Raw genomic sequence first — 22,157 nt, 5'->3', positions numbered from 1 at the left:
TTTCTCTGTAGCATAGACTGACTTGGAACTTGGTGACTATCTTAGTATTGCTGTGAAGAGACACCATGATGAAGGCAACCTTATAAAAGAAAGCATTTAATTTAGGGGCTCACGATTAAGAGAGCTATATTCTATGATCATCAAGCTGGGGAGCATGGCAGCAGGCAGCAAACATGCTGGAGCAGTAGCTGAGAACTTACAACTGATCTACAAGCACAAGGCAGAGAGAGAGAGAGTGGGTGGGAGGGACAGAGAGAAAGGAGGGGGGGGAGAGAGAGAGAAAGAGGGTGGGTGGTAGGGAGGGAGGGACCAACAGACCTACTGGCAGTAACACACCTCCTCCAGTGAGGCCACATCTCCTAGTCTTTCCCAAACACTTCAGCCTCCTGGGGACCAAGCTTTTAAATATATGATCATGCCCACGAGGGTAGATTTCATTCAAGGCCCCACGGTGACCCTTCTGCCTTTGCCTCCAGAGTGCTAAGATTGTAGGTGTACACCACTATGCTTGGCTAAAATGAACTTTGTTGGTACTTTCCCCCATGTTTGGCTACTTTTAGTCTTAAATCCTTTTATAAACAATGTGATTTCATTCAGTTCAAAACAAGAGGTTGTGTTAATGCAATTGAGTGTAAATTAGTCTTTGTATGTAAAGCAAGGTAGATTTTTAAAGTGGTGTACACACTTTCTATATTTATAATATGGACTTACAGAATAATAATGAAAGTAGACCAATTTCTGGTTTTTATTTTCAAGAATATTTTATAACTAAATGCAGAAGTCTAGAAGACACATTAAATAAATCATATTTTTAGAATCAGTGTTGCTGAAGATGTATTTGAAAATTTATTAGTATTGAGATTGGCCTAGGCAAGTAAGATTTCCTAGAGTTGTTTACTGGAAAATACAATCAACTCCAGGAACTGGATTGTATTTCTAGGTCTATAGAAAACTCGTTGACAAAAGCCATTGTTGAACTTCCTCCACTACCTCTTCCAGTGAGAATAAAAATAAATATTTTGGTAAGATATACTTAGAGTTCCTATTTTCAAATATTCTGACATATTCAAGGGTGTGTGTGCACACAGGCATACACATTTCTGTGAGGTTCAGCTTTAATCTGATCCTTGAAGTCACCTTCACCAAGTATTACTTCATGTCCTTTTTCATAATTGCCCTCAGGCAGCAGCAATGTGACTGTCCTGAGAACAGACGTTTACTTATTTTTAGTAGAAATCTCTCTCTTCCAGTCTGCCCTTTGAAATAGATTCACAGCTAATTGCTTCATCAAGTAAATATTTCCATTTCTTTTTATCACCCTAAATATTCCTTCTTAAAATAGGGCAGTCTTTGAGGTTATGAAAAAGGACTGCACTAGAACAAGCGTGTACATAATGGGCATATGTAACTTACATTGAATAAACCCACTATTGTGTGGCAAATGTTGTTACAACGACATGGATCCTAGTTCAGCTGGCAGAAAACCTTGAAAAAGGTAGTTGTGGGTATGACTATGTTTAGTACATCCAAGTGGATTGCCTTGATTCTGCTTATGTATGGTTCTTACTAAAACTTTTCATGGATGTGAAAGATGTATGTATACATATATACTTACAAAGGTACATAAGTGTACACTTGCTTCTTTACTGTAGTTATAATTATATATTATTACTCATATTTGTGGATTTTATGTATGTAGGACCTATATTGCTTTTCTTCATTTGTTTTATAGTTTATGGTTCATTAAATCTTTACTTTTTCAGGCTGTTTTAATACACATAGAAGTAATATGACTGAAGTCAGAAAAATTACTCAAATGAGGTTGAACTGAAATTGGATAAGCTTAGTTTGTTTTTCTAGAATTTGGGATAGGATTTGAATATTTTGTCCATTAGTGGTGTTAGCTTTGGTTGTTTGGTTGTAAGAGTGTCCTTTCAAAGGTTCCCTGTCAGTCTTGATTGCTGCATAGCTTCTGTGTATATAAATTGTACCAGGTGCAAACTGAAGATGTTTTTCTAAGTGAATGAGTGTTGAGAACAGAGTTTTGCATTGTTACTTACATTCCTAGGTTTGTTGTCAGAATCTTCTAGTTTTATAAGTATAGACATTGGGATGAACAAATGTGGAGATGAATGTTCAGAGCCATTGTTTGGTTGGATTGGAAATTAGTAAGAGATATTGGCATGACTTTTCTCATTCTCTTTTCCTCAAATTATTGAAAGCATCTAGGAGAATGAAGAAAATTTAAGTAGAAGTAGGTATTGATACAAAAACTACTTTTCAGTCTTATCCTTCATCAGAAATACTTACCTTTTAGTTTTGACCCTCTTGCTCATTTGCTCTTCGGATATTCTTATAAACTTAAACATGAAAACATTCTCCCTAGTGTATCACTAATCTTTAAATGCTAGATTTCTATGGTGTATATTTTTATCTTTATATATAATTATTGGAAAGTAACTATAAATTCCTTGAAATACGGATAACAATTAAATTTATTTTCTGATTACTTTAAACTTAAAAATTCCATTGTGTCAGTTACACGTAATTCTTGTTTCTAGCACAGCTCTCAATAATTATGTCTGTCATACTAGTAGCATGTTATATGGTGACTAGTGCATAAGTAATTTTAAATAGGGTTAATTAAAAGTGATACACTATTTTAGTCAACATAGTTGTGATAAAACATGCCATAGTTTCAACTTTTAATAAAATCTGTAGTGTTCAGCTCAGTGCTATCCTACTTTCAGAGCTGAGATAGAATAACAAGGAAACAGTTATTTTGTTTGCCTTGCTAAGCTTTCCCACTGTGAAACAGGCAGAAACAGACATGTTTAAAATAGAGTAACGTTTTTCATTACTTATTTCTTGTAGGATTCTCCAACTACCACAAAACTCTGCTTACCTGAAAATGAATCTTCTCCTACCTCATCAAAGCATCAAGATCCAGTTAGTATATTAGAAACATACAAAATAAATAGCCTAGTGTTTTCAATCACTTTCAGTAAAGTAATTTTTTAAAAATATAATGTTGAATTATTTCTTGTGCCTTTATTAAATTTTATTGGCCTTTTAGAAAAATATAATTTAAGTAGTTTTAAGAATCAAATTTTAATTTGTTTTAAAGCCCCTTTTGTGCAAAATACAGTATTATATGCCATATTTCTAAGAGACAAATTTATACTTGATTTTTAAAAATAAAAATTTCCAATCCTGGCAGTAGTGGCACATGCCTTAAACCCAGCACTCGGGAGACAGAGGCAGGTGGATCTCTGTGAGTTCGAGGTTTTGGTCTACAGAATGAGTTCCAGGACAGCCAGGGCTATACAGAGAAATCTGTCTTGAAAAAAACAAAAACAAACAACAACAACAGAAAATATTACAATTACACTTCACTTTCTTTCCCAGGCCAGCAGTCTAAAGGTAAGACATACGTCCTTCCTTCTGAGCAGCATGGCTGCCCTTGTGTGTCTGTGATGTGGAAGGCCTTATCAGTGTGGCCAGGGAACACTGGAGATAAGTCGCCTGACTGGAAACCTCCGAGCAGCTCTTCTAACAGTGTACCTGGTCTCCACCTGATGTTCACACTCTCTGGCTCTTCCTGTCACACTGATCTGCTGTTGGCCTGCACCGCTGTCCCTTACTGGGTGACCTTTAACACTTTTAAGGACAGGACAGCCAGACTACATGCTTGGGCTCCTGGCTGTGTCCCTAGCTCATGCTTCCTGTGTCTTCTTCCCCCACACTACAAGACACTTTGGTTAGTCTCTCAACCTTTCCTCCGCCACTGAGACTCCTCCACACCTCTACCTGGCACCCTGTGCGTATTCACCCGAGTGAAGTTCAAACATCACTTCCACAGAGAATGTAGGCCAATCCCCTGGGCTAGGTGAGGTTTCTCTGTGATACTCTTCATAGCATGAGTTCAATTTACTTATTTCGTAAAATGAAGAGCAGTATGACACCCTCTGTGATCAGCTCTGTCTCTGACTGTCTTCCCCACCGAGGGGCGCTACTGGCAGAACCGGGAATACCCATTCCTGCTGCATAGCCACGTGGTCACTGCTCAGCAAATGCTTGCCGAATTAATAAATGCAGCTTTAACATTTTAAAAATACAAACTTTCATCTCCACTATTTGATGGAAATTATGTTGATTCTGTAGAGGCCTGGATTTCCAGACATGCCTCACTACTTCCCAATCATTCTGACCTTTGTTTTTCCCTTTTCTACATATGTATGTGGAAATATATGCATGTTTTTTAATTGTTGTTCTCTTTTTTATATTTTATGGTTCCCATCATGTTGTGTATACTTCCTTTTTATTTTTTTTTCTTTTTTATTTTTAATTAGCACTAAGTAAGCTAAGAGATAAGGATGTAAAAGCAGAACATTGTCTTTGAACCTGTTTTTAAATGTAGGTAATACACAGTTCACAGAAACTTCCTCATAGACTATGTTTTAATGGAAACCAATTTCTAAGTAATTATAGAAAAAAGAGTTTGTAAATCTACATACAGTTTCAAAGCACTGTTTGCCAATTTTCTCCCTGTCCATTTGACATCCATTAACCTGTCCTGGGTGCAGGGTGCCCTCTGGTGGCCACCATAGGAACTGCCTCGCCAGTGTGCCTTCTGTTGGAATCCTCTGTTAACACAGAACAGCTGTGTTGACTCTGCCAGGACCACTGTGTTTCCACATAAACAGGGTGCTGCTTTCCTTCCCTGTGCGCTCTTCTGCTCTCTTGCCTCCCACCGAGACTGTTACCCCTTTGACCTCTCACCTGGGTGTCTACTCTCAAGGCCCCTCCTCCTCTGCCTGCCCTGCTTTAAGTCCTACCTGCCTGTCTCTTCTGTTCATGCCTAGGAACTACAAAGCTGTTTTCCCCTTCTCCCTCTATGTGAGTTAAAATCTTGGTGTAAATGTTTAGTGGAAATGAAGGTACAGTTTAGGAGGTTTTCTGAAAACATGACATTGAAACAGATTCTGCTGTCTACCTAGGTGTTTAAATGTGGCACTTTCCCTGGTGGCCTCCATTTCCCTTGTGCGTCATCCCTGTCCCCTCACGTCCTGTGTCTCTCTGGAATGTAACCTCTTTCTCACTACTCTTGGTCGAGCCCAGAACCTTGGCATTTCTTAGAGTGTCAGGAGATGGGTGTGTCTTTCTCAGCCACACCGCAGACTCTTCATGCCTCTCTTCTTGCTGCATAATTGGAGGGCCCTGGGGTGTGCTCTTTGCTTTTAATTTTTACCTCCTGTCTCCATCTTGTTGACTGCACTTGTTAGTTCAAGGGGCGGCTCCTCTAGGAGGCTGCTCTGATTCTGTTCTTTCTCTTCCAGGGTGAATTCAGTTCTTTTGTCCAGGTTGAGATAGGTGTCCATTTCTCATAACACTCAACATATTGTGTGATGATTGGTTTGGGGCACTTTCTATACAGTTGGATGTAGCAAGTTTTGTTCTTTTATAGTCCAGTGAGAGTGCTTAGTACTTAGAGCATCAGTACTTCTGTCCTACTCCCTGTGGAAATTTGCTGGAAGCTCTGACCCCTTTTGAACAGCGCCTAAACAAATGCAGCTTTTTGTTTGTCTGTTTTGTTTCTAGTCAGTTTAATCCATCTGTTGACTCTGGTAGGAATCCCTGATTTTGTTCTTTCGCGTTCCTGCACATACACTGTCTGTCTCTATTGCTGTTCATTTTCCCTCTTTATTTTCATACCTGTGTCTGTCTGTCCTGCTGCTGCTGCTGCTTTTGTGCTATTCCAGCTGTGGCTTTAAAAACTGTCCCAGACTCTCTTCTGTCAGTTCACATTAAGTGGCCCATTCAGAAGGGTTAATGTTGTCACTCTCATTCTTTGGAAAATTTCTCCCTGTATCTGATGAAAGGACAATAAATTCCGAAGGCTCTTATTTAATACCTTACACATACTTAAAATTGCATTTATGTAATATCTTGTACATACTTAATTAAAATTGTACCATTGACATTCTGGTTGAAAGGCAAGAGGATTCTTATCAAATTTGCATATCTGAGATCAAACAGAGTTATGCATTGTAAAATGATTGAGGTAAAATTATGACTACATTATTTCCAAGTTTTCAATATGCCAAAAATAGAAGTTGACAAGTTTTCAGCTAGAGATGCAAAGTTTCAAACATCTTGTAAACATTGCAAAGATATTCAATATTATGTTTATTTGCCATATAAAAAAGATTCATATTTTGAATTTGCTGAGGAATCAGTCAAATAGAAATAAATTTTGGGGCTGGAGAGATGGCTCAGTGGTTAGGGTTGCTTGCTGCTTATGCAGAGGACCTGAGTTTGGTTCCCAGCACTCATATCAGGCAGTTCACACTGCCTGTGATTCCAGCACCAAGGGACCTGAAACCCACTGCTGGCCTCTGCAGGCCTCTGCTCCTGTGTGCACATACCCACAAACAGACACATATGCATAATTGGAAATAAAAGAAATTTTTTAAAAAAGAAATTCTGAATTCATTTTCTCTGTATATGTATTTCAGTTGAGTTATATGATTGCTTGTTGTCTCATGTACATATTTGGAGTGTTAATAATTATAATAGCCACCAACTCATTTTGATTAATTCCATTTATATAGGAAACTAATACGGTGAGAAAGTATTACTTCATTTTTATCTGCAAGACTTTTAAGATAACATCAACTAGTGATGGTTAATGATAAAGCTTGTGTCACTTTTTCTGGCAAATAAATCTAGTGTTTTCAGGGCCCAGATCACATGGTAATATGTTTAATGAAGTACATACTGGCGCTTCTTCTTAGCACATTAAAGTCTATGTAGCATACTAGGTACTTTTGAGTAATTTATCAGTCCCTTCATTTGTTCTGCCTAGTCATTATTTATGTTCTGACAAGAGTAGTACATTATTTTTCATATGTTAATTTTTGTACTATTTATCATCATAACATCACATTCTTTGAACAGGAAAATGTAAACTCTTTTTCTGGTAATTATTTATGAAACTCTTCATTGCTAGCAAAGTATCTGATGGCTGCTGTGACTTAGGAGAAAAAGATGTTTTGCCGGATGTGGTTGGGCATGTCTATGATCCCCTACTACCTGTGAATGGTAGAGGAAGGAGGGGCAGGCATTCAAGGCTAGGCTTGGGTTTATAGCAAATTACAGGCCAGCTTGGGCTGCAGGAGCCCTTTCTCAAAAAAAAAGGTCTTTTATTATAAATTACTGACAATACATTAGAAAAATGTGAAATGATTAAAGCACTTTAATAATAGGTGTGTTATATACTAACTGATCTTTTAAGTTTTTAGACTGAAAGACCATTCGGATTCCATTGATTATTATAATTTGAATATTATTGTCTGTATGAATGCCTCAAAAGGTATCATTTTGTTCCATAGGGTCAGGAGAAATATGGATTGTTAAATGTAACAAAAATTACTGAAAATGGCAAAAAGGTTCGGTAAGTATAAAGTCTTTAATATTCTTGATGTTTATCTGATTGAAGTAAATGAACATTCTAGTAGAACTGATAAAATGGGTTAGAACAATTTTCAATCATGTGTTTTCTAGTTTTTTCCATAAAATATTTTCTTTGTTAACATCTTTAAAAAGTAATATTCAGAAACAAGAGGACCCTGAAGAAACATTTGCTTTCTTTAGGTTTTTTTTTTCTTTTAACAGGCAGTTAGTGGTGGTACATAATAAAAAACAAAGATACAGCCAGGCGGTGGTGGCGCACGCCTTTAATCCCAGCGCTTGGGAGGCAGAGGCAGGAGGATCTCTGTGAGTTCAAGGCCAGCCTGGTCTATAGAGTGAATTCCAGGACAGGCTCCAAAGCTACACAGAGAAACCCTGTCTCAAACAACCAACCAACCAAAGACACACTGAGCACTGTAGGAAAAGCCTTCACCGGCTGTGTTCCCGTCTCAGGTCCCCTGAGCAGTAGTGCTTTCTTCCAGAGAGGATTTACATGTGGATGTTTGTATGCACTTAGATGACATTACTAAACGTGCTGTTTTACATTTGTCTTGGAGATGGTTCTGCTTCATTGCATCAGAGCTGGCACAGCATGTGCTGCTGCGGTATAGTTAATCACTAGCGAGTTAATCATTATTTATCTGCAAGAATGTAACTAGGCCTGCTGTTGGCAGACATTTAGGGTGCTTACAGTTTTTGCTGTTACACGCAGTATCACATTGAGTGTTTTGCATAGATAATTTTGAAAGTATATAAATTGTTCAGTGGGTAGAAGTGCTTGCTTTGCAAATACCAAGTTCAAATACCCACTACCCATATACAAAAGCCAGATGGGACCATGTGGTGGTGGTGGCCCCACATGCCTTTAATCCCAGCACTCAGGAGGCAGAGGCAGGCCTGGCTTACAGAGTGAGTTCCAGACAGCCAGGCCTACACAGAGAAACCCTGTCTTGGAAAAACAAAACAAAAAAGCCAGGTGGGGCTGCATGTACCTGGCTCCCCCAGCATTACAGGGGTTGGGAATAGGCAGATCCCAAGGTCTCACTGGTCAGATAACCAGTATGGCCAACATGAGTTCCTGTTCAGTGAGGCATCCTGTCTCAAGACAGTGAGGCAGAGAGTGGTGAAAGAAGTCACTCAGTGTCAGGCTCTGGCTTCTGCATGTGTGTACATAGTCGTGTGCACCTGTACACTTGCATGTAAGTACCATACACACACACACATACACACACACACACACACAGCGTTCCCTCCCTCCCTCCTTTTTCTCCCTTCATTCCTTCTTCCTCCCTTCTTCTCTCCCTCTCTCTTTCTTTTTTTTCTGTCCTACAACTGGCTCTGTAGACCAGACTGGCCTTGAACTCAGAGATCCACCGCCTCTGCCTCCCAAGTGCTGGGATTAAAGGTGTGTGCCACCACCATTGGGCACATATAACATTTTTTTAAAGAAAGGAAAATAATTCTCCCATTACAGCTAAAGTTGGAAAGGGAGAAAAACATCTTAGTAGAGAAGGGAGGCCAGTAGATGACATGCAAAGAAGTAGAAGCTCCAGTATGAAACAGGCTCACAAATCAATGAAAGCCCCTCAAAACAGCATAAAAGAGTTCCACACAAAATGAAATCGAAAGCAAATTTTAATGAACAGTGCTAGAATCTGCACTATATCTAACATACACATAGACTATTTGGATTTACTAAAACAGTGAGTTCTCAGATTGAAAGACAGGACTGTGTTTAAAAACAGCCTAAAGTGATTTAGAACTATGAGCAGGGATGTTAAACTGTGGAAAATAAAGTAGGCGTAGGAACCCAGTAAAGGGGAAGAGCATTTGAAGCATTACAAACACGGATACTGTAAAACGGCAAAGCAAGGAGCCAGAGAGGTGGCTCAGTGGGTGCGAGTGCTTCTTGCACAACCCCGAGGACCTGAGTTTGAATCCCAGCACCCTGTAACAAGCCAAGCATGGTCTCACCACATACCCGTAACCCCTGTGCAATAGGGCCAGAGACAGGAGGATCACTAGGATTTGCTGCCTGCCAGCCTAGCCCCAAACAAGAGCTTCAGGTTTAGGGAGAGACCTTGCCCCAGAGGAATAAAATGGAGTGTGATATATCATATGATAGAGTGTGATCCTCTCTTCTAGTCTGTGGATGTGCACAGGTGCATGCACTTACACACGTGTACATATGCTATACTTATATATGCATATGCATACATGTGTACATAAAATAACAGCTTTGTGAACCGGTTCATGGTTCATGAGTAATTACCATTGATGGGCTAGGGATATAGCTCAGTTGTAGTGTGTATTCCACATACACAAAGCTCTGGGTTTAATCCCCAGCACACAGGTGGAGAGAGGATCAGAATAAAGTTCAAGGTTGTCCTTGGCTACATGTTGAGTTTAATTCCAGCCCTGGGACACATTACACTTTATTACGATTAATTATACTTTATTGAGGGAAAAAAGTTGTGTATAACTACAGGAAATAAATGGAAAAGTAAAAAACTTCATCTATGAAATTCAAGTATGTATAAAAAGTAATAAAGTAGATCTCATTGATAGGTATTGAATTCTACATTCCGAAAAGTAAGCCAGCGTGCGTCCTTGCAGAGTTCCCACAGAACTGGCTGTGTGTAACTGGAAGGGGAGGGAAGCCATACTAAATCTATAGCACTTGGAGTTAACATTCTTTCTACCTCCTCCAGCAACTGAATTCTCTTAAAATTTTATCTTCTTATTTGCAAATACTGATCTATGTTTGCTATTTGAAAAGGAATTCTAGGCTTGAAGTAGATACAAAAGTAAATTCTGAAGTAATGTAAGACTCACTCCAATGGGAGAAACATGTAAGCAAAAAATCTTTATTGGAAAATTTAAGATAACAAAGCAAGGAAGTTGAGTTAATTCTGACCAGAATATAACATCAGTCACCTTTAAAGTTATTAGTAGCAACATTAGTTGTATTACACATGTTTATTGTGAACCTTACCTGTGTATCTGGAGATAGGACTGTAAATCAGTGGATAGTTTCTTTTAAATTTTTTATTTTATCTTAGGAGCATTTTGTCAGCATGTATATATGTGCACTGTGTGCATACTGATGTCCAAGGATGTCAGGAGAGGACGCTGGGTCCTCTGGAACTGGGGTTACAGATGGTCATGAACCACTGTGTGGTTAGTGGGAATTGAACCTAGGTCTTCTGCAAGAACAAAAAATGCTTTTAACCAAGAGCCATTTCTTCAGTTTCCGGTGGACAGTGTGTTTAAAAGACCCATATACAGGGCTAGCTAGATGACTGGCAGGTGAACGTGCTCGCTGCCAAAGCCTGGCAACTTGAGTTGGACTCCTAGGACCTGCATGAAGGTGGAAGCAGAGAACCAACTCCAGAGATATCCTCTCACCGCCATACATACAAGCACACAGTAATAATACATAACACTTAAGAAAGAAGACCCCTATACACAAAACACTTAATATTGGTTACCTTTGGAATGTGGATTGGAAGAGAAATGGGAGCCTTTTCCTTTACACCAGTGGCTTTCAGCCTTCTAATGCTGCGACCCTTTAATACAATTCCTCATGTTGTGGTGACCCCCATACATAACATTATTTTCGTTACCACTTCATTAACAGTAATTTTGCCACTGTCAAGCATTGTAATAGAAATATCTGTGTTTTCCCATGGTCTTAGGCAACCTTTATGAAAGGGTTGAGAACCACTGCCTTACACATTTTAATAGTGTGCACATAGAGGTTGGAGAATTGTGGGAATTTTCTCTTTATAATGTGTGGGTCCAAGGGATTGAGCTCAGGTCATGGAGCTTAGCAGGTGTCTTTACCTGATGAGCCATCTCACTAAGCTGCCCTTTACACATCATTTATTTATTTATTTATTTATTTATTTATTTATTTATTTATTCATTCATTCATTCATTCATTCATTTATTCATTTATTTATTTATTTATCTGGAGCTGAGGCTCAAACCCAGGGCCTTGCGCTTGCTAGGCAAAGCGCTCTACCACTAAGCTAAATGCCCAACCCCTACACATTTTTTATATTCAGAGTTTTTACATATATGTGTTGCCTTTGTAATTTAGAAATTTTTAAAATTTTCATCTTAGTGAGGAATCAGTCAGTAATTATGTACTTTTAATGTATTTGATACACTGCCTGTTGTTCCAAGTATGTTTCATCTGTGTGAAAACAGTTGGGTATTTTGGTTATAGGTATTTTGATTATTTACATTTTTGACTAACCTCATTTGTTTGGGGGGTGCTATATGTCAGATTGAGGCACTAAAATGACTATAGATGCCATTAGAATCATCTATCTGGTATAAGTAGTTAAGTACTAATCACTAAATTGTGGATAATAGTGGTGAGTGCTGAGTCGGTTTTGGTTTCTGATGTTTGATTGACAGTGTTCTTTTCATCTGTATAATTGCAGAAAGAACTGGCTGTCGTCTTGGGCAGTGTTGCAGGGTTCATCTTTACTTTTTACCAAAACTCAAGGAAGTAGTACAAGCTGGGTAAGTATTTCTCCTCTGTATACATGTTATACACTTAAATTATGTGAGCGTATAATATCTAAATGTCAAGAGTCTGAATTTCCGAAGTCTTTGAAGCGCATGTGCATATAAAAATGAAAGACATTTTCCTAAAGATGCATTTTGACTTGCAGGAGACATTAGAAAAGTCTGTCTGGCTGTGTTAAATTCAGCAGTTGGCTTTGTCATTTGAACCAACACCTCGCAACTTCAGCATTGCAGAATATTGACTCCTCTTTAGGATGTGAAAGCTTTTCTGTTTATAATTATTATTTCAGATCCTTATTTGGAAAGTGGGTAGTCATATGCTGGGCCCACCTTTGCTTGTCTGACCCTTTATAACTAGGGGGTGACTCAGATGTCCATGTCTATGTAAGTCAGGCAGCTTTTAGGAGACAGAGAAACAGGCTTTCTTTGTGAGTTGTTGACACTTTTTATTTTAGTGTTTTATTACTGTTGTTACTCAGTTACATCCAGTGCTACCAAGTTGTGACATAAATTGTTAATGTTGAATATTGGCGTGGGTCAGCTGTTCTAAATGCAAAGGGTTGTGTGTGTCTTGTCCTCTACTCCTAGACAGCCGTTTCTCTTGTTCTTTTTTCCCATCATAGGTGAGAAATCAAGGTATCAAACATTCAAGTAACTTTAAGACTTTACAAACACTAAGCCACAAATCTGGGTTTAGAACATTGGAATTGGCTCCAGAGTTCACACTCTGGATATTTCTATGACTCTTGGTAATTGCAATTAAAGTATCAATATCCAAGTAAAATAAAATTGAAAAATGAAATTATCCTAAATGTTTCTGGAGTGTGTTATATCCAACACTGACCAGCATTTTCTGACAAATACTGATTGTTTTTTTCAAATTAGTATAGGATCAGCTTTTCGTTTTGTACATCTGTGATGCAGCCATTTAGAGCTGTGCTGACCCTGCTAAGCTGCAAGTCCCCAAGCTTGTTAGTTCTCAGCCTCTCTAATGGTGCGCTCTAGAAATCCAAATCAGTTGTGCAGGAATGTGAGCATTCTAGAATATTTCTTCTTTTTGTGCCTCACTAACCCTTGAATTTGTTCTCTGTTTACCGGGAAATGTTGGTTTGACCTGTCTTTCTTGCAGTAGGTTGATAATTACGTCTTCCTCCTTTTCCCACTGAAATAAAGTGCTCTCTGTGTTAATGCATTTCTGAGGAATTGTGTAATTATTATCTTTTTTTGTACTTGTGGCTCAACTTTATTAGAAACTGACGGAAGAAAACGAATGAATGAAAGAAGTGGAGAAGCAGTTAAGAGTAAGAAGTAATAACCTAGTGCCTGAAACAAGTTGCATAACATCCATTTATTTGACAGTTAAGTGAGGCTTAACTGTGGAAGGCTGTGGTAGATAAGGTGCAAGTGGACAGGCCAGTGTGGTGGTGGAGGTCATTTAGACAGGTGTGTTCATGTATGATAAAGTTTTTCTTTTTGAAAGAGAGAGAGCGCAAGCATATGGGTGCCATAATTTGAATGTGGCACCCGAGGACAGCCTTGTGGAATTGGCTACCAGGCTTGTGCTGCAGTCCCACTGAGCCATCTCATCAACCTTTATGTGATTTTTTACAAAAATGTAAACAACTTTGGAAATGACATGTCAGGTGAACACAACAGCACACAGTCATTCATTCATGGGATACTTGTATTTTGTTTGAAGTTTTTGCTACAGAACACTTTTACACAATTCAGAATTCGTTATTAACATGTGTTAATACTGGCAAATGCAGGTGTGGGATGGATACAATTCATATACTAAGAGAATAAAAACAGAGTTAAAGTGGTCCAGTAAATACAAGTAATCATATTTAAATAAGAAGTATATGAGTCTGTATAATGTACTTTGCAAAAGCTTCATAAATAGCAAGGTTTGGCAGGATATGCAAAATACCTCTTAGGATTACTGGACGTGACTTGAAAGAATTGTAGTTTTGTTTCTCTGCTCAGTCAGCAAGTAGAGTGAACATGGGAAAATGTGTCCCTTTCTTCAGCGGAATCGCGCCTACCTGAGATGAGAGTCTGAGACTGGAAAGGGCCCAAGAGACAGTGACAGGAATGGTGGAAACAGCTTCTCAGTGCCTCTTAGAAGGTGCAGTGCTGGAGCCGAGCTCTGTCACAGCCATCTGCAGTTCCCCATTGCTGCTTTACGTTGAGTTTGAGGTGTATGTAAAGGGTTTGCGTTGGAAGAGTACAGGTCTTTACAAGATCTAACCGTTCTAAAATCCCAAGACATCACTGGAAGAAACAGCAGGCTCTCAAACTTACACTCATCCAGACTCAGGCTCACCCACACTCTTTACATTTCTTCTTTTTAAACCATCATGCTCTTAATTTTTTTCATAGAGTAGTTACAGTTGAATAAATGAAATACACGCATTCCACCTCAATTGAGAAAGCTGCACACATACACACAAATAATAGACCCCGCAAATATCAGTAGTTACTGAAGCATTCTTTTAAAAATTATTTGGGAGGGAGACTGACTATGAGAATGTAGGTGCACATGGAGGGCAGAGTTCTGGGGACCGAACTCTGGTTGTCAGGCCTACACAGCAAGCACTTTCATTCACTGAGCTATCTCACTAGCCCGTGAACCATTCTTTTGTACTTTAAAAATTTCCCAAAGTAGAGCCGTTTTAGGACATGCATTTCTGTTGTGAATGACTGTCCTATAAACTGAGGTGTTAGCAGATGATTGGCACCTCCACTTCTCTCTAGGACTTGACATGGTCAGCTGTCTCACAGAGGACAAAGGTCACTTTTGTCCTGGTATTGTAGAGAAAGGGGAAGGCAAACTGCATAAGACCACATGCAGGAGCTGACTTGGAAGGGGCCACAGGACATTGGCAAGTAGTCCTCAGGAGGAAGGCCAGGGGTTTCTGAGCAGAGAGGCTGGCAAGGTGGCAAAGAGCCAGATGTGAGTCCTTTCTATTAACTCCTACATGTTCTGTTGTGATGGACCTACTTATGATAAATTATGTAAACGATTCATTTTAAAAACAAACACAATCTCTGTAATTACAAAATCCTCTAAGTTTGAGGTCTTTGACAAACATATTTGGGAGTTTAGCTATGCTAGTAAAGTGTCTGCTTATAGGATTGGATTCTTAGGGTTCCATTGTGCTCTTTCTTGTGTGTGCCATTACCCTGTTGAGTGTTGTTAGGAAATCACTTCCTTTCCCTGCCCCATCAAGTCCTTCTGCCGACGGTTCAGTCTAGGAGTTCTTGCTTTCTTCTTGGAAAAGATCTGTTCATCATCAGATGTGCAGTCGGATTCTGTCACTGTTTGTGTTCTAGTTGTGACCCTTACACTGGTTGGGGTTTTGTTTATTTTGTTTTTGGTGCCCTAAATACATTGACAGGGAGGTGATTTCAATAAAGTGGTACTGTGTTTTGAAAAAGAATGAGAAGAATATGTTGCCAAACATACAGATTCTATTTTTCATCTCACTGTTACATTTAACTTTTTATTTATATGTGATCTTAAATCATCCTCATCATCTATAAAACATACTAGCAACTGATTAAATAACTGGTTTTGTTTTACTAACTATATTCAAGCTCTACAACATTTAGGATTTCTCAGTTCTGTCTTGAATGTCTGTTGTAGCTTTATGGTGGATTGTTTGAGTTATAAAGGTAGAAATGTTAAAAATAAAAGTTAACCTTATTTTTGTTTTAGTGATTTCAGTAATAAATTCCATTTGGTCCCTATTTCTTGTTTTGTTATAACAAGCACATTTATATAAGTCTGTATTTCTTACTGAAAAACAGAAGAAAAATGAAATAGTTGAAGTCTGATCATTTCTCCGGTGCTAAGCTGTTAAGTAGAGGACTGCTGTTACAGCAGTCGGTATCTACCACAGTGGGTGGGCATGTTCCAAAGGCAAGTACAAACTGACATGACAACTTTGAACAAATGAAACTTCTTCTATAAATTCAGGAAATATCTATAAGCTTTATTACTTGTAGATTGTAGTTCTTAAGTTTTAAAGTAACAAACCATTGCAGTACCATAAGTATACTGGTTTTCTATTCTTACGTAGCAGACTAGGAATTTTAATTTATCAGAGGCATGTCAACAGAATAAGTATGTATTTAATGCATATTTTATTTCTGCTAATCCTTTCTTGCTTAGTTAACAAAACATAATAAATAGCTAAGTGCTTTTTTCCTAACTACCCATGCTACCTGTTTTCCTGTTCTTTTCACAGATCTTATTACATTGCTAGAGGCTTTTCAGCATCTGACTTATAATTTCTAGCAAAATCTTGAGTAAATGATGTGGCTTATGGTTTTATGTTTTTGTAAGTCATTAGTTATTGGCAACATAAATAATTGATAAGGAGGTGAGTCTTGAAAGCACAAAACAGGATTAGGGGATGTTTCTTAGAAAATGTGCCTGGCATCTGCTTGTGACTTACATGTGTGAGAGTCTGGCATTGACTTTCAAACATAATCTTTTATATAGCCACATAGGGTCTGGCATAGTTCCAAGAAATAGAACTGTGAAGCTGCAGTATACCTATGTCCGCCTGTTTACAAATAACAGCATTACCCGAGTTCCTTCTCTAGGAGTTACCGTGATCAGAGATTGGAGCTGAGGGCCTATTAGTTTACAGGTTCATCAGATTTGGATATACTTAAACTTTTTTTTTTTTTTTTTTTGGTTTTTTGAGACAGGGTTTCTCTGTGTAGCTTTGCGCCTTTCCTGGAACTCTCTTTGGAGACCAGGCTGGCCTCGAACTCACAGAGATCCGCCTGGCTCTGCCTCCCGAGTGCTGGGATTAAAGGCGTGCGCCACCACCGCCCGGCTAATTAAACTTTTTTTAAATCTGAAAAGAGAAGGATTTAAGATTATCTGTTTATTATATATGTTAGTCTTCTTTTTAAATACATATACATATGCATGTATATCACATAGTCTTTTCTCTTTTTTCTAAAATGAAGTTTGGGAGTAATCAGTCAAAACCAGAATTCACAGTGGACCTGAAGGGGGCAACAATTGAGATGGCATCCAAGGACAAATCCAGCAAGAAGAATGTATTTGAGGTAATACATTGTTTCCTAAATAACTCACATTCTTGGCTTTAGTATGTATGCTTTGTTTTAGTGTTTTGCTGTGACAAATTTAGGCAGAGTTTGTAACTAAGTCATCTGTAACATAATGCTGTAAGAGCTCTGTGTGTGTGTGTGTGTGTGTGTGTGTGTGTGTGAGAAATCAGCTTCATTTGCATGTTACAGGAAGTGAGGGTTTCAGGCCTTTGTTTCACAGATTTTTCTCTTTACTCGTAGTAACAAAAGGACGTGATTCCCTAATATTAGAAAATAACTTTAGGGAGTTATTTCTTGGAGAGCTGTGTAAGTGTGTATATATGTGTGTATGTATGTATATGTATGTGTGTGTGTATGTATGTATATGTATGTGTGTGTATGTGTGGGGCATCTCGTGCCGCCTTCTTAGTGTTGCTGTGGCCCTAGAACTGCTCTACAGAAGTGAAGCCTCTCTCCCTTGTTGCCCCAGCCCTTCCACTGCAGTTCGTGGTCTTGTATCAGTTATCACAGTATGGCAGAGCACTCCAAAGCTCGACAGCTTTGCAGAAGGCCCCCACGCTTGCAGTTAGTTGGGGATGAGAGAATGGCTGTTGTGCTCTCACCCTGGACTGTTCCTGAGACTCGGAGAGAGTGGTAGTTAGTGCTGACCTCATTTATTGGCTATAGCTAATGGAAGGCTTCCTCCTCCCTAAGACCTCTCTCTTTTTCAAGAAAGCTTACACAGGCTTCTCCACATGCAGTCAGGGTTCCAGTAGAGTGAGAGATGACCAGGCTTCTCAAAGCCTAGACTTGGAAGTCGACCTACCTTCAGTGTACTCTTCTAACACGGCTCAGAAGTCTAGCTCCTATTCAGGGCCCTGGGTACTAAGAGTTCACCTGGGATGGGAACAGTGAAGTCCGTCCCATTGCAGAAGGCTGGAGGAAATCTGGATGTGTCTATAAGCTGTCTTGTAGCTCCCGTCCTTTATAGCCTTCCATGCGTTGTAGACCAGGCACTTTGGCTTCGTCAGTGTTTTCCAAGGAGAACCTACCTGGTGATTACTCTTTCTTGTCATGTGTTGGGTCATGGGTACTAACCCACACCGACCTCTGCCTCTCAAATGCAGTGTATCCAAGACTCAAAACAAATGCTACAACAATGATGCTACTTTAAAAAAACAAAACCTTAAATTTGTATTTTAGTATACTTTGCCTTTAGCATCATTTGTAAATTGTCCTAGATTATATCAATCTTTAGATTATTAAAGTGGTTAGCTTTGTTTTGCTTTTAAGAAACGATTTTTAACTTTGATTAGGAACCCCCTCCCCTGTCTGTAGCAGCATACATTCAGTGTGTGGGAGGGAGAAGGCTGGGGAAGAGGGGTGCTGGCTTGACCACCTGTCTAGAAACATGCATGAGAGGATATCCTTACTTCCTGAACCAGCTGTGCAGTTTCAGAGTGAATAAAGGATCCATGGCGAAATACATTTTGGAAATAGTATGTATTTATCCCTCTTTTAGACAATTTCAGTGTTCTCTAGATTGTCAAGTTCCTGAGAACTCTTAAAGGAGAGCATCTTGTTAGACTTCTTTAATCCAGCACTTCCCAGGTTAATATTTCATCATATTTTAAGTTTAGTTTTTGAGGAATAGCTTTATTAAATATTACTTGGGAAATTATGGGGGAAATGATTCTTAGAACATTGTTGGGAAGGAAATTGCCAAATGTTCCTCTAGAAAAACAAACTCAGTTACTAGCCAGGAAATGTGAGGGATATATAAAATAATGGATATCCATACTTCAGTCCATGATTGGACAGTTGGTAATATTTCTGCTCAGAAGGGGTGTGAAGGATGTTGAGCTAGCTGAACAGGTAAAGGCACTTGCTGCCAAGCCTGATGACGTGAGTTCAGTCCCTGGGACTGGCATGGTGGAGGAAGGAACCGACTGGTTGTCCTCTCACCTTCATACGCAGGCCACGATACACATGTGAACACGCACAATAAATAAATGAGTTAAATTAATAGATGTATAAAATTTGATGTATACATTTTTAAAGGGATATGACATCATTTCATTTGTGCCTTGTCTTCATACTCAGTCATCATTGTCTGTTAAGTAGGAAATACTGAAAACCTAACATTTATATAGTCTTTTTCTATATTTATATTCAAAACCAGACCAAAACAAATCTCAGGCTATGAAAAAATTCTTAAGCTGTGTGAACTACCACAGAATTCTATTTCTTTGCAGATGTTTCAGTTTTTATTGTAAATGCATTACTTTGGTACTTGTGTTTATTTTTAAATGATAAACTATATTACTTTGGGATCCTGAATTACTAGATTTTTTATTCAGAAATTATTACAAAAATCAACCCCATGCTCTAAAACAGTTAGACTGGCATTCCTAGCTGCCTAGGTACCTCTGTTGCTGTCAGTGTGAGACCTAGTGCACCGGAGACTGAGCAAGCCTTGAAGTACATGTTTTCACTTGTTGTGTTGAAAGCACTCATGTGTTCTCCCCTCACCCTTCTTTTCTCTAAAGCTGAAAACTCGCCAAGGAACAGAACTGCTAATTCAGTCTGATAATGATGCTGTTATTAATGATTGGTTTAAAGTTCTTAGTAGTACTATCAGTAACCAGGTATGTATTTGATTTAAGTAAAATGTTTTTTCCGTAATTTTTATTACATTTATTTATGGGAAGTGAGCTTGCTGCGGCACTCTTTCTTTTAAATGTGCATTGGTGTTTGGCCTGCGTGTATGTCTGTAAGGATGTCAGGTCCCTTGGAACTGGAGTTACAGACAGTTGTCAGCTGCCATGTGGGTGCTGGGAAGTGAACCCAGGTCTTTTGGAAGAGCAGTCAGTGCTCTTAACTGCTGAGTCATCTCTCCAGCCCCTAAGTAAAATTTTTATTGCAGAGCCAGGTGTGGTAGCACATGCCTTTAATCCTAGCATTTGGGAGGCAGAGGCAGGTGGATCTCTGAATTTGAGGCTAGCCTGGTCTATATGGAGAGTTCCAGGATAGCCAGAGCTACATTGTGAGACCCTTTCTCAATTTTTTTCTTTCTTTCTTTCTTTTTTTTTTTTTTTTTTTTTTTAGATAGGGTTTCCCTGTGTAGCTTAGGAGCCTTTCCTGGAACTCACTCTGTAGCCCAGGCTGGCCTTGAACTCACAGAGATCCGCCTGCCTCTGCCTCCCAAGTGCTGGGATTAAAGGCATGTGCCACCACCGCCCAGCTCTCAATTTTCTTTAATTGCATAGCTGTTTTGTAATTGCTTATTGTATATGCAAATTTCAGTTTACAGATGGAAAGACTGAATGTGTGCATGTATGTGCTAACCCAGGTGGGAAAGGCAAACTTTAGCAATCTGTGTCTAGTGATGTGATTAAACATTCTCACTTATAAAACATTTGTGGATTTGCAGCAGTATTTATATTAGGCATTGGTTCATGAAGAAAGGGACTAACAGCGCTTAGTGCATAGTACTTACTCAGTTCCAGAGTTGTTGGAAGGGATACTGTTTGATGGAGAGAGGCCAGAGGTCAAGTTTGGAAGTGTATGCAGCAGTAGCCTCATCAGTGTGTTTCTAGTGATGTTTTGTCTGCCTTTCTGCTCCTTCTCTTCTGAGGGTGTTCCTTGTTTCCACATTGGGCTGCCAAGGACTGTGTGTTCCCTGCATTCTGAACCACCTCTCACTTTGAGGGTCATCTAGCTGAGAGAAATGCAAGATAACACTTACTAAGGGAGAGGTTAGCTTTTCTAGCAGATAGATCATGAACTATATATAATGTAATATTGTGTAATGTATAATGTTTTTACTTTTATACCTTTCTATTTGTCTCTGAAACCATGACTGACTTTTATTTTAATACCAAAATAAGAATAACCTAAATCTTTTTCCTAATTTAACATACTGATCTTTTTGTCTGTCTCTGGGTTTGCTATGCTTGTTTTTGGTAGTGTGGATCAGCCTAGGGCCTGTGTATGCTTCCACGGAGCTCACCCTTAAAGTCTAAATGTTTTTGGTGGCCAGTGGTTCATTCCTAGGAACCTCCTATGACCTTCATTAAAATCTAGCAGCTTGAGCCCTGTCTCCATCTACTTGGGTATGTCCTTTTCTCTAGCCCATGTAGGTTCAATTGTAACCACAGTACATGCATCCTTGCGTTTAGTAAGTACATGCATGCTCTTGTACTAGGCAGCAAGCAGTACTGTAACACAACTTTCTCTGCCAAAGTTACAAGCAAAGACAGAATAACCAAAGAGGGTAACTGTACATGCAGTCATATGTGATGTACTGTAGTGATGAGGGAGTGTAGCATATTACACAAACATGAAGAAGGGCTAGTCTAGGAAGGCACTGCAGGGCAGTGCTGTGTGTGTTTTTGTTTTGTAGTTGAGATCTCCAGAAACAGGGAATGAGGCAAGGGAAGAGAGAAGAGCATATGTATTTACCGTGAAATGGGAAAGTACCTGCTGTTTTTATAGTGCCAGAAAATAAAGAAGAGCAAATGCGGCTTGTTTCTGGAATCCCAGCCCTTGGAGTGAGGCAGGGAGGCTGCCATGAGTGCAGGCCCAGCCGGGGAGAGAGCTGATCTGAAGAAACACTTATAATGTCACTGAGAGACACTGAGTCCAGAAGACTCAATGATGTAAAGATGTGTTTCCTAAACGATTTCTAGATTGGAGAATTTTGATTCTCATTAAAATTCCAAGTTTTTCTGGTAGAATTTAGAATCTGGTAGATTCTAAAATTCCTTTAGAGATGAAAAAAAGGGCTAAAAATATGTAAGACTTACTTGAAGAAGAAGACCTGATGTATTGCAGATTAGGACTTGATACACCTGTATTAAACAATGAAGCTGCCTGTTTAAGTAGGGGTAGATATACAGATCCGTGGAACAGAGTAAAGTGCCAGATACAGCATTGTGGAGTATATGCTTTGTAGTAAACAGTACTGGTGCAGCTGGGTATCCAAGAAGAAAAGGGAGCTATTCCTTATATCATAAACAGAAACAGATCAGTGGAATAGACCCCAGTGAGAAGGACGAGACAAAGTC

At 39.1% G+C, this 22,157-nt stretch overlaps 1 protein-coding gene across 6 annotated transcripts in view; it reads left to right on the top strand.

Annotated features, from left to right (window-relative positions):
• The window catches only part of Arhgap12 (Rho GTPase activating protein 12), a 107,144-nt gene that overhangs the window by 74,938 nt on the left and 10,049 nt on the right, over positions 1 to 22,157 (top strand). For 4 of the 6 annotated variants that reach the window (XM_059263740.1, XM_059263739.1, XM_059263735.1 and 1 more), the window contains 5 exons: positions 2,875 to 2,949; positions 7,395 to 7,456; positions 11,928 to 12,009; positions 17,005 to 17,106; positions 19,638 to 19,736. In XM_059263740.1, the coding sequence (XP_059119723.1) occupies positions 2,875 to 2,949; positions 7,395 to 7,456; positions 11,928 to 12,009; positions 17,005 to 17,106; positions 19,638 to 19,736 (420 nt within the window). The remainder of the gene's footprint in view (positions 1 to 2,874; positions 2,950 to 7,394; positions 7,457 to 11,927; positions 12,010 to 17,004; positions 17,107 to 19,637; positions 19,737 to 22,157) is intronic. The other 2 variants (XM_059263738.1, XM_059263741.1) reach the window with 1 other exon arrangement.

Source organism: Peromyscus eremicus, chromosome 5 (assembly GCF_949786415.1).
Source record: "Peromyscus eremicus chromosome 5, PerEre_H2_v1, whole genome shotgun sequence".
NCBI classification, from domain to species: Eukaryota; Metazoa; Chordata; class Mammalia; order Rodentia; family Cricetidae; genus Peromyscus; species Peromyscus eremicus.
This window is presented reverse-complemented; position numbering and strand designations above follow the sequence as displayed.